Raw genomic sequence first — 13270 nt, forward strand, 5'->3', positions numbered from 1 at the left:
TTTTTAAACCGAAAGGTAAAATTTTATATTCAAAATGGCCGAATGCGCAGGAAAATGCAGTTTTCCAAGTATCTTCCAGTTTGATCCTTAATTTATGATATGCTTCAATTAAATCAAGTTTAGTAAATATGCTCCCTTTTTTCAATACGGTAATTAAATCCTTTACTAAGGGCATAGGGTATTTATTGTCCTTAGTAATTGCATTTAAATTTCGATAATCAATGCACAATCTTAGGGAGTTGTCTTTCTTTCTCCTGAATAACACTGGGGCCCCGAGAGGAGAATTGGATGGTTTAATGAAGCCCCGCGCCAGGTTTTTATCAATGTATTTCCTCAATTCCTCCTTCTCCTGCACAGACATGGGATACACTTTTGGTTTTGGTAAGTTTGCTCCGGGGGTTATTTCAATTTCTACTTCTATATTCCTTTTGGGAGGTAATTTACTTGCCTCTTTCTGATTGAACACATCCACAAAGTCTCTGTATTCAGGTGGCAATAGCAGTGGGTCTATTTCACCTTCTTCATCTCCCTCGTCCTCCTCTTCTGCAATCTTGCTTATCTCCCATTGCGTCTGCTGTTCTTTAAATGCTAGGCTCTTTCCTCTCCAATCTACTTCGGGATTTGCCTGTTCGAGCCATGGTATCCCTAATATTACGTGGTATGTGGCAATAGGGGCTATCACAAAGGATATTCTTCCTTCCCATTTGCCTATTTTACATGGGACCTCCCGTATTTCCTTTGTAGATACTTCCCCAGTAGCCACTGATCCGTCTAGCTGCGAAAACGCAATTGGGGAGTCAAGCGCCATCTGCTGGCATTTCAACGCTCCTGCTAACTCTGGAGTTATAATATTCCTGGAACAACCACAATCCACAAATGCCTTGCAGGTGGCCCGATTCTCTAGCCCCGAGAGGCAGATTGGCACTACTATCATGCGTTTGTCCCGACTCACCAATTTTTCTGAAGATTCTGGGGCTTGCACCTCCTCCTCCGCACGCCTCCCGGTTGCTGGCTTGGGCTTTGAGGGTTTTGGCGGCTCCCCCTTCCGTGCCCAGCATTCTGCTGCTCGATGGCCCGTCTTCCCACATACAAAGCATCCCGGTTTAGGTTTGTTGTCGTCTCCTCTGGAGGGAATCCCCGGCCTCCCTCCGGGTCTTTCCTGCTTCCTCGTTTCTCCTCGACCTCTCGCCACCGGTCTTTGCTGGCCGCCGCTGCTCCTGAAGCGCTTTACTTGGGCCAGGGTGGATTCAACGCGCCCCGCTAGTTGAATCCATCCCTGGAGCGTTTCGGGGTCATCTCTGTGCGCCGCCCAGCTGAAAATCTCGGGGCGTAGTCCCTCTTTAAATAACTCCACTTTGGTCACTTCAGACCACTCTGGTACCCTTTCCGCGAGGTGTAGGAATTCCTCTGCGTACTCGGGCACTGTTTTGTCCCTCTGCTTTATTCCTTTCAGCTGGTCTCGAGCCCTCAATTGCTCTAGCCGGTCTCTGAATCGGTTTTCCAGTGCGGCGAGGAAGCGGGGCACTGACCTCAGGCATGGGTCGTGTCTGGCATGGAGTTGCACGTACCAGCTGGCTGCTCCTCGCTTTAGTGTGTTGCCGATGGCTCGAACCCTGCTTGCTTCGGAGGGGAATGTGTGTGCATTGTCTTCCATGTATCCTCTGATGCTAATTAGAAAAAAGTTCAGTTCATCTGATTCCCCTCCGTATTCCAGTTTGAGATCTTCTCTTCTTGGCATCCATTCTGCGGCCCGTTGATGCTGTCTGGGAGGCATGGGGAAGGGTTGCATCAGGTTTCCTCGGGCGGCTCCTTGGAACACGCCGCGCCCCACTCCGGTGGTCATTCTGCGCGGCTCCCGAAAGTCTGCCGCCGCTGTCGGCCCTTCCGCCCATCCGCATACTGGCCTCGCTGTAGCTCCCTCATCTCGCCTTTCCTCGTCGTACGGCACATCCTCCTCCTCTTCCTGGATCCCCCGCTCCTCTCCGCCTTCGTCTGCAAATCCACTGGACCCGATCCCTGGCCCCAGTGGCCTTTCCACCCCGACGCCCATTCGGGGGGTTGGGAGCTCTGTTGGAGATGGCGGCCTCAGAGTTCCCAGAGCTCGCTGGCGCTCCACTTCGCGCGCCATTCTGTCTCGGAACTCCAGCTCCTGCCAGTATTCCTCGTCTCCCTCGTCCCTTGCCGCCGCGGGACTCTGCGTTGAAGCTCGCTGTCCCCTCTGGCTCCAATCGCCTCCTTTGCTTGGCTCTCTCTCGGCGCCATATCGGATGTGCTCTTTTTGGAGATTCTCTTCCAATATTGGCACTATTCTCCCCACGGTATCCGACAGCCTGGATAAGTGAGTTTCCAGGATGGATAACCGCAGGGCCACGGTCTCCGGCATGCTTCCTCCAGATCCCCAACTGGTTTCTGCTGCCGCCGGAACGCCTCTTCCCCCTCTGGGAATCCTCTGGGTCACGCCGTCCGGCTTGGGGTACCCCGTAGAGGAAGCTATGGCTTGCAGTGTCTCTTCTGCCAACGGCAGAGCTCCCAGCGGAGGCCCCTTTGCTCCGTCATGGCTTTGATCTCCTTCCCTGCTCATTATCACTTCACTGCAAATTTGCAGGAGGGTGAGAACTGGATTCCTGACTTAATTGTCCTGCTCACTTCAAAGGATCAGTCTGAACGCAGATCAGAGATGGCTGCTCTCAAATCCAATCCTTATTGAAGAACACATGACTTTGGAAAAGTCAGGAATGACCCAATGTTTACATACAACTATTTTTATAACTTTTGATGCTACGTAACACCACACGTAAATATCATCATCAAGTCCCACCCCCAATATCACATTACTACCATTTTCACACACTAGACCAATTATAATTGTTTATACTTTCGGCCCCAAGTTCCCAGGCATATTCTATCTTCTTCTGCCAGGTGCTCCTGGGATTGTTTATGTTATGACTCCCAGTTACAGGGCTGAATTACCAAAGCCCTGTAACTGGGTTCCATGACAGTCCATCATGATAACAACTGTCCATCATGGCAATGACTCACATGAGAGTTATTTCTCTTTTCTATTTGTTCATTGTGAAATCATTTGACCATGATTCTTATGTGGTGTAGTCTGAGTTTGGAAGTGGTACTTTTTATGGATGAAAGCTCTCAGCATCCCTTGCTGATTCTAGGGGTTTTAGCAAAAAGGAAAGCTTTCTGAGTAATCTCTGTGGTTAGTGCAAACTTCCACTCCTAGAGCTGCATTTATTCACTCTAAATACCCTCATCTAAGAAATTATTGCTGGGATCCAGCTGCTTTGAGCCCCCCTTTGCAGAGAGAAAAAGTGGGGTATACATAAACATACTAATAAGTTTATTATTATTTTTACTATACTTATATCTCGCTCTTCATACCCTGAAAGGGACTCAGAGCGGCTTACAATTGGCCACTTCAGTGCTACATAGCAAAACAGTGTATAAACCATCATATTAAAACAATATACAAATAAACATATAAATGCAATTAAGCTGTCAAAACGGTTAAAAACATAATCCTAGACCCGTGGTCATCCTTTATGCTGATGCATTAATGTCTTTTCCATATTGCACTATTGCCCTATTCCCCAAACGCCTAGTTCCAGAGCCAGGACTTAATTTTTTTCTGAAGACCAGGAGGGAGGGGACCAATCAGATATCATTGGGGTGGGAGTTTCATAGCTGAGGGTCCACCACTGAGAAGACCCTGTCTCTCGTCCCCGCCAGTTGCACTTGCGAAGGAGGCGGGATCGAGAGCAGGGCCTCCCCGGTGGATCTTAATGCTTTAGCTGGTTCATAGGGAGAGATACATTCAGACAAGTAAGTTGGGCTGAAGCCATTTAGGGCGTTAAAGGCTAAAGCCAGCACTCTGAATTGTGCTCAGTATCAAACTGGCAGCCAGTGGACATGGTGTAACAACAACAACAACCCAGCAAAAAAATATAGTTCCACTGACATTATTGCATTTGACTCCACATCTTTATGATGCTGGACTGGCCCCTTCCACGTGGCTACCATGAAGCTGTAAAGGCACTGAGAGGTCAGTGTTGCATTAGGAATTGCAGAATACCTCCTTTCACAACATCTACTCAAATACATATTCTGGCATATTCACAATTAGGATCATGGTTATACAACAGGTAAAAAAGCTAAAACTTCCTCGTTGCCTGTTTTAGTGAAATCTTGAATTAGTTAAGATTAGGCCCCCTCTACACTGCCATATAAAATCCAGATTATCTGATTATCTGGCAGCGTAAACTCATATAATCCAGTTCAAAGCAGATAATGTGGATTATCTGCTTTGATAATCTGAATTATATGGTAGTGTAGAAGGGGTCTTATATGTGGATCATTATAATATTCCAGGTTCTTACTACTCATACTGTCAAAGCAGAACAGCTCCAAACTATGGTGCAAAAATATACCGACTGTTGTTGTCCAATCTGAAGTTGTGGACCAGAGGGATAGAACACTCATTTTACTTCTCTGCTGGCAGCAATGTTCAGTGGTTCCATATAGTAAACTTTAAGTATAACTACAATGAGAAGTAGCAAAGGCCTTCTTGACCCGCTGTTATTGCTAAGCCAGTGAGTAATTTGATATCTCACTTTGATAGGGGTGCCTGGTTGAATGTAGGACAGGGCTCTAGTATTTTTAATAGTTCAGAAATAAAATATTTCAGTGTGGTGCATCCCTTATAGAAACATAGCTGGATACTTCTATGTCCCTTCCTACTACTCACTAGCAGTAAACAACTTTGAGGGGTTGGGATGCATCAAATAAAATGTGGAGTTGGGATAGGGGAAGAAATATTGTGTAGGCCATCTGGCAGAACTTTATGCTACATTTTCCTGCTTCTGTTTCTGTTAATTGTTCAAGATACAGGAGTCCTGCCAATTTCACAATAATATGCTGTACCTGTTCTAATTTAAGTAAGTACCTTGTGTACTATCAATGTTCAAATAATTACTGTCAGGAATGCAAAAGTGCACTCAAAATCAAACACTGCTGAATTTGAAATATAATTGAATGCTAGTTGTCAAATACAGTTTACTAAAGACGGATTTTTGTGCGAATAACCACTACCTTTGAACACCATGGCCTAACTCCTATACTTGCAAGATACTCCATTTGGACAGAAAAAATGAAATGCAAAGATACAGAATGGGCGACGCCTGGTTCGACAGCAGTACGTGTGAAAAACATATTGGAGTCCTCGTGGACAAGTTAAACATGAGCCTGCAATGTGATGCGGTGGTGAAAAAAGCCAATGGGAATTTGGCCTGCATAAATAGGGGTATAGGTCTAGATCCAGGGAAGTAATGCTACCCCTCTATTTTGCCTTGGTCAGACCATACCTGGAATACAGTTTCCAGTTCTGGGCACCACAATTGACAAGCCAGAAAAGGGTGACTAAAATGAAATCACATTATCTCATCCTAAAAGGAATGCAATGGCAAAACTCCTCTGGTCAAAAACAACCCCCCTGTGATAAGTGTGCCTTATGTCAGAAATGGGGGGAAGGTGCGCACCGATGCTGTGTTGAACATTATGGGGTTTACTTCTGAGCCGGCATATAGAAAATTGTATTATATGTTGCATTACCTACACATATATTTCTGCAAAGAAGGAAAAAGCTAAGCTGTGGCCTAAAAGTTGTTTCTAATACTTATTTAAATATACAGTGGCATCTGTAATAAAATGTTGCACCATGTCTTTAAGAAGCAGAGCAATCCAGTGCAGGCAGATTTCAAAAGGGTGGGAAAGGAAAATTATACCTTTTAAAACTTCTCCACCCTGAACAGCTCCACCTGTTTTCTATATATAGATGTCCTTCACCTGAGCAACCATCCTCTTCCCACCTATATTATGGGAAGAGGATGTTTCTGAAGCAGTGATTCCCAACCTGTGGTCCGTGGACCTCCAGTGGTCCCCAAGAACCCTCTTTTAGTGTCTAGTCAATGAGGATATTGGGAGGAAAGAGGCTGACTATGCATGAAAGGCATGACAACAAGCCTCCTGACTGCTGCTTCTCTTCCTCCCTCTGAAGTGAAGCCGTTCCGTGTGGTGCCTGGAAACGGGAACACCTTGATGTCTTCATTTTTAGACCTGTTCCTGGGATTATTTGGGGTGCTGAAGAAAACTATTGGATAACCCACATCAGCTCTAGATTATTAAATATGGTTTTCTGTGGGCAAGCAGATGGCAACTACTGGATAGCATATGTTCTGTATCAGAAATTAGAGCTGATGTGGTCTGTGCAATGCAATTTTCTGACTCGGCACCCTAAATAACAAAACTGGATCTAAAGTTGATCAAAAACTGATTTGTAATCCTTTTGGTAATAATGTTGGAGAGTGGTCCCTGGAAAAAAAACAAAACAAAAAAACAGTTGGGAACCACTGTTCTGAAGTGTGGCAAAATGAAAAAAAATATGATTTGTTTTCCTGAAACATCTTTAATGCAGTGAGCTAGAACTGGTTCAATTTTTTTTTTATTAAAACACTTCAATTAATGTGTCCACCAAATACTCACTATGAGTACATACCTGTCATGCAGTTTGCCCAGTGCCCTTCTGAATATCCATAGGTAAGTCTTAAACCCAGAATTTCCAGGAAGAAGATACATTTTGCCTCTTGGCCATTGTGAATAAAATACTCAGCAGCTCTCTGTTAAATATAGATTGTTTTAATCATTAGTCAGGCATGATAAATGAACTAGACCTTTTTTTCTGGCTCAGTTCCTAGATTTTTAACAGCAACCTGACACATCATCTGAAGTTTAGCAGATGATGTTTTTTCTGGCAGCGATGTAAGTGTTGTGGAAAACATCATTTGTGAAATTTCTGAGCAGAGGTTGCCATTAAGTGCACAACAGCAGGGCTGGTGAGAAGTTGACTGCTCTTGCGGCAACTGCTTCCACCTATTAAAAGCAAACCATTTCTTTAAGTGTCATCTCAACTCGCAACCTGTGTGGCCAGACCTGTCCAGCAGCTCTGTTGCTGAGTTCAGTATTTTCCCCCAGCTTTTGATAAAGGAAAGCTTAATGGGAAGGGAGACATGTGGGGAAGAAAGAGCTGCAATGTGTTGAACTGGAGCAAGAAAGAGTGGACCTTTTTGTGTGTGTAATGGAAACTTGGCAGAAAGCTCCACTAACTTTTTGCTGAAAGGGACTGAGCCATGAGCTGTGCTACATACAATGGGCACCCTGCTGTTCTCTCCATGCTTGCAGTCCTGCCAGATGTTACTGGCGCATGAACATGCACTCCCAGCTTAATCAGAGCAACATGCAAGTTTCCAGGATGAACAGGCTCTGGCTGGAGGGGAAAATATCCCTTGGAGAGGTGCCATGTGTTTTTGTTGAAGCTGCCAACCCAGAGTTTCCCTTACCAGCATCTCTTTTAAAGCAACACAGAGAATGAGGATACTGTGTAAATCACAAGGCAACAATAGTTCACCATTGGTGCATATTTAGTATCGTGCTCCTTTCCTTGCAAAACTTCATAATACTCTTCCAGCAACTTGGATTATTAGGACCTCATCACATTGATCTTTGGTGCCATCCTAGGGCACTTGCAAGACAGAGCCATGGCCGAGCCCATCACATGACACAGGGCTACTTCCGGCGGGGCTCTGTCCTGGTTCTGTCCCAGAAGTGTCGTAGGATGGAGCCAAGAGAACACAGGAGGCTTCTTGTGTTCTTATTAGAAAACTCTGGAAAGTTGGGAGGGGGGGGGGGAAGCCGGGTGACAACGTTTCCACCCGTGTGATGGTGAACGGGGCAGTGGGCGATGTGGGGCAATGGTTTTCCCTGCTACCCACCAGATTTACCCCGGTGCTCCACAGACGTCCCCACTTTCCTCTGGCTTAAGTTGCTTAATGTGATGAGGTTCTTTGTTTGATTCACCGAAGTCTTCAAGTTAAAGCTACCCAGCACTCAGAACAGGTAATTTGGGCCTTGAGTGCAGCATTAGATTTTTTTAATGTGTTGATTCGCCATTCAATAAGTCATTGGAAGAGTCTAGTCTAGTTGGAACTAACCAAAGGATGCTATCCATTGTGTCAACCTAGTCTGCTTGAAGCCATAATCACCAATATCCTTAAGGATATTCAGAGCCATAGAGCATCCCTACAGCTTCCTAAAGGAGCAGTCTTCCTTCTTCATGGCAAAGGAAGGAACTGGCAGCCCTGTGCCTTGAACTGACTATAAAAATAGGTACTGGTTAGAGAAGCAATCATCAGACATCCTACTTATATTTAAACTAATTAAAACTAATTGATGAGTTTCAGATACACATGCCTAGTGAGCACCTAGTATGCATGTAGATTATCAGATTCCTGGAGCCCCCAGTGGTGCAGTGGGTTAAACCCTTATGCCGGCAGGACTGCTGACTGACAGGTTGGCAGTTCGAATCCAGGGAGAGTGGGTGAGCTCGCTCGGTGAGCTCCAGCTCCCCATGTGGGGACATGAGAGAAGCCTCCCACAAGGATGGTAAAACATCAAACATCCAGGCATCCCCTGGGCAATATCCTTGCAGACAGCCAATTCTCTCACACCAGAAGCAACCTGCAGTTTCTCAAGTCTCTCCTGGCATGAAAAAAAATCAGATTCCTGGGTGTCATGGTGTTAGAGCTCTGGGTCCCATATACAGACACAGATGGAAGGTAATTATAGAGAACAAAAGAATAAACCTACAACGGCTGGGTTAGGCGGTTTTATTTTGTCCTGCATTGTGCTTTCAACAGCCAGATGCCTCCAGAAGCTTTTTGATACTTTTTTTTCTTTAGTATGTTGTTGTAGCTATTGATTTTGTTTACATTTTATTTGAAAATTGGAGCTGAGTTGACACTGAGGAAAGCAAAATCCATGTGCTTCTGTTATATGCATAAAAACGGATCATGTAGATCAGTAACCATTTGTGTGTTGTACATACATGGTCCAAGGTTCAACCCTTAATACGTATTTCTGTTTAAAGCAGTGGTTCTCAACCAATGGCTTCCCAGATGTTTTGGCCGTCAAGAAATCCTCACAGCTGGTAAACTGGCTGGGATTTCTGGGAGTTGTAGACCAAAACACCTGGGGACCCACAAGTTGAGAACCACTGGCTTAAAGGGATTCAAGATAGCTTGTAGGAAAAGAGTTTTGGAAGATGTTAGGAAGTCTTTTAAAAAATTTCACAGCCTGCCTAGAAGAAACACAGACTCACTATACTTTTCTAGCTTTTCAGAATCTATGCCGTCTCCTTAGCCTTCAATTTCTTTCTCCTCTGTTTGTCCTATCCATATACGGTACTGAATTGCAGAACATGTTTCTAAACAGACTATTAAAAGGGAGTTGATGGTTTCAAGAAATTCCAGGGCCAGCAACATTTCATACATCAAGCTGACATACCTATCAGCAATCTTCCCTGCCTGCAGTGCAAATCATTTGGAGCAGTGGTTCTCAACCTGTGGGTCCCCAGGTGTTTTCGCCTTCAAGAAATCCTAACAGCTAGTAAACTGGCTGGGATTTCTGGCAGTTGTAGACCAAAACACCTGGGGACCCACAGGTTGAGAACCACTGATTTGGAGAGAGTAGAGGTGATTGTTCAGTAGGACATCCCAGGTTCATTCACTGAGGGCCCTTCCAGACAGGCCCTGTATCCCAGGATCTGATCCCAGGTTTTCTGCTTTAAACTGGATTATATGAGTCCCCACTGCCAGATAACCCGGGATCAGATCTTGGGATATAGAGCCTGTCTAGAACGGTCCTAATAGTCAATATCCCACTCCTTTTTCCTTTAGACTGTGGTTCATAGCATTTCTTGGTTGGATTTTACATATCAGATTATGCAGTAGTTCATTGAGAACTAGAAATTCTGACCTCAAATTTATTTGGTGCTATCTGTTGTTAAGATCCTGTTTTGCCTCTCCTCAGCATTATTCACAACAAATTTTCATGGGAATCTACAACAGTGGTGGGAAGAACCCCCTAAATTTTGAAAAGTGGTGGCATAAGGACAAGGATATGAGCACATAGTGACTTTCTGACCATTCTTCCCTTTCTACATCCCTTTTTCACCTGACTCCATTTCTAAAACATGCGGCTACACTTACCGTAGTCTTCTTAGGCGATCCCTCATTGTCCGAGTATGATGGCCCTCTAAGTGTAGTGTCTTGGCAGTGGGTACGTAGATGACTGTGGAGGCCTATTCTTGACCCACATGTTCTTCCACAGTGGGGGCATTGGTTTCCAGGTGGAAGGTGATCCTGGTCAGGGTTGATGTGCCTTCCTCTTGGCACGCTTCTCCCTTTCGCCCTCCATTCGAGCCTCTTCAAATTCCATAGCACTGTTGGTCACAGCTGACCTCTAGTTAGAGCTCAAGGGCCAGGGCTTCCCATTTCTCAATGTCTATACCATCGTTTTTAAGGTTAGCTTTCAGCCCATCTTTAAATCTCTTTTCCTATCCAACAACATTCTGTTCTTGAGTTAGGAGTATAGTATCTGCTTTGGGAGATGATGATCAGGCATTCGGACAACGTGGCCAGTCCAGTGGAGTTGATGGCGTAGGAGCATCGCTTCAATGCTGGTGGTCTTTGCTTCTTCCAGCATTAAACATTTGCCGCATGTCTTCCCAAGAGATTTGCAGGATTTTTCAGAGGCAACGCTGGTGGAATCATTCCAGGACTTACTGCAGTAGTATTTAATACTTACTGTAGTAGTATTTAATACATTGGTAGAATCCATTGCTTACATCCGCCTATGAATTACTGTTTCCTTTCACCCTGTAATATTTGTTTGGTTCTTTTTCTCTCTAGTTTATGATATTCTGAACTCTGCTTTGGAAACCAGTGACAAATGGGTTGGACGAAGGCTACAGCAGGAAGCCGAGGAGAATGTCACAGATAACCCTGAAGCAACAGGGCATCTTTATTTCAAAAACTGCACTGAACCAGGTAGGTTTGCCTTTCACTTCTTCCTGTAGTTAGAGATGTGTTTGCCAAGCTATAGAGTATTAGCGAGTGTGTATAGCGGAACCAGCAGCGTCCAGTTAACACCATGTGCAAAAGACTCACACCAGGCAGAGGAATTGAAAGAACAAAGGAACTTTACTCTTGCTTGTTGAGTTGAAATATGAAACAGTTCTGCAATCGTACAATGTCCATGTAGTTGCATAAGATCAATAACTAATCAATCAGCATTCAATATATCCAGCATAGCATATTTAAACTGCTACTTGACCGTAGCTGGAGAGCCTGTCTTTTCTGTGCTCTCCCTGGAAGCCCAGATTCCCAACTGACAAACCCAGCCATCTGCCAGCAAACCGATACATTGTTTGAGGCATGGCTTGCCTCTGCAAAAGCTCAGCTACCTTTTTGCAGAGATCTTTTGCAAGCAACTTTGAAAGGATTTCTTTACACACACACACACATAGCAATTTGGCGCAATACTCCTCCTTGTGTAAAGAAATCTTTATAACTGAAATTCAAAAATTCCCAGGTCTCTCTGGATCTGACTATGCTTTTGGGCCCCAAGTGGCTTCGTTAGAATGTCTGCTAAGTTCTTAGCTGTTTCACAATATGTCAGTGAGATTTTACCATCCTTCACTGCATCTCTAACACAATTATACTTTATATCTACATGTTTGCTCCTCTGTTTTACTCTTGCCTGAGTAGCCATCAAAATACATGTTTGGTTGTCCTCAAAAATATTAGTTGGTTCCTCCACCGGAATCAGCAGGTCTTTCAAAAGCTGCTTTAGGACACATGACTCTGTATAAGCCTGAGACAGAGCACCAAATTTGGCTTCACTCGAACTCAGAGCCACAAAACTTTGCTTTTTAGATCTCCAGTCTATGACTGCGCCACTTAGTATGAACAACATTCCTGTTGTTGATTTTCTATCGGGGCTGTTTCCAAAATCACTATCTACATAGCCTTCTAAAATTAAAGAATCACCAGGATTCAAAACTAAACAGAAATTCTCGGTCTCTTTCAAATATCTTAATAACCGTTTGAGACCGTTCCATGCTGCTGTGGTCGGATTACTTACATACCTGCTTAAGAAATTTACACAAAAAGCAACATCAACACGTGTGTAATAACTTATGTACAGTAACTGACCAATTACACTTCTGTATAAATCCTTCTGTTGAAGTGGTTCAGCATTCTCAACTTCGTTTTGAAATCCCAAAATCATAGGTGACTGGACACCCTTGCATTCTTCCATTCTCATGGCTTTTAACACATGCAGTATCTTTCCTTTCTGACTTAGCACAAAACCTCCTTGCTCAGTCCTCATGATATGCAACCCCAGGAAATACTGCATTGGCCCAAGATCTTTTATCTGGAACTTTTGCTTTAACTCATCAGCAAAATGATTGACCTCTTTATCAGTCTTCGCAATAAAACATAGGTCATCTACATAAACTAACAGAACTTGAGTCTAACATGTCCAATTCTCAATTTTTCAGGAATCTTCCTAACTCTTGTGGATCTCCTGAGTTCTGTGTCTTTACTTGTGCCTTCCCCAGGATCTTCTTGGTCATTCTCTACCTGATCCTCATCTGACTCGGATTTCTTAAATTCTCTAGTTTCTTGACCCTTTATGTGTTGAGGAGAAATAGGAGTTGCTGCACTAGCACTTTCCTCCGAGGCTTGTATTTTCCCTAGAGTTCCCTCATTTAACATTGGGAGAAACACCTCATGGTTAGCATGTATTTTGTCCCAACTTTGAGGACAGGCAAAATTTGCAGACCTGGAAATCACTATAGATCCATCCCTGTCTAAGAATCTCCATGCCTTTGCTCCTTGAGCATATCCCACCATGACTAGCTTCCTCGACTTCTCCTGCCACTTTCTCCTAATTGCTTTGGGCACTAAAACCCACGCTTGTGTCCCAAATGCTCTCAAATGTCCTAAGGGTGGCTTCTTGCCATACAACAGAAAATATGGGGTGTTTTGAACAGGTTCAGACCATATTCTATTTATCAAATAATTGGCTGTCATCATTGCCTCGCCCCACAAATTACTGGGAAGTCCAGAATCTTTTAAAAGAGAGTCCTTAACCGTTTGGATTTTCCTCACAAACCTCTCTATTTTACCATTCTCAGCACTTTGGTATGGTCACGTTTTCCTATGTTTGATTCCTTGACTTTGCAAGAATCTTTGCAAACTGTGTGATGTAAATTCACCCCCCCCCCCCCCCCGGTCTGTCTGCAAGGCCTTTACATCAACTCTGAACTGTCTTTTCACATAAGCAACCCAGTTCTTAAAAA

The 13270-nt window shown here is 44.2% G+C and overlaps 1 protein-coding gene across 4 annotated transcripts in view; it reads left to right on the top strand.

Moving 5' to 3' along the window:
• Positions 1-13270, top strand: part of slc24a3 (solute carrier family 24 member 3) — a 274995-nt gene that overhangs the window by 54405 nt on the left and 207320 nt on the right. For all 4 annotated transcript variants that reach the window (XM_016993093.2, XM_062977908.1, XM_062977909.1 and 1 more), the window contains exon 2: positions 10812-10949. In XM_016993093.2, the coding sequence (XP_016848582.1) occupies positions 10812-10949 (138 nt within the window). The remainder of the gene's footprint in view (positions 1-10811; positions 10950-13270) is intronic.

Source organism: Anolis carolinensis, chromosome 4 (genome assembly GCF_035594765.1).
Source record: "Anolis carolinensis isolate JA03-04 chromosome 4, rAnoCar3.1.pri, whole genome shotgun sequence".
Taxonomy (NCBI): domain Eukaryota; kingdom Metazoa; phylum Chordata; class Lepidosauria; order Squamata; family Dactyloidae; genus Anolis; species Anolis carolinensis.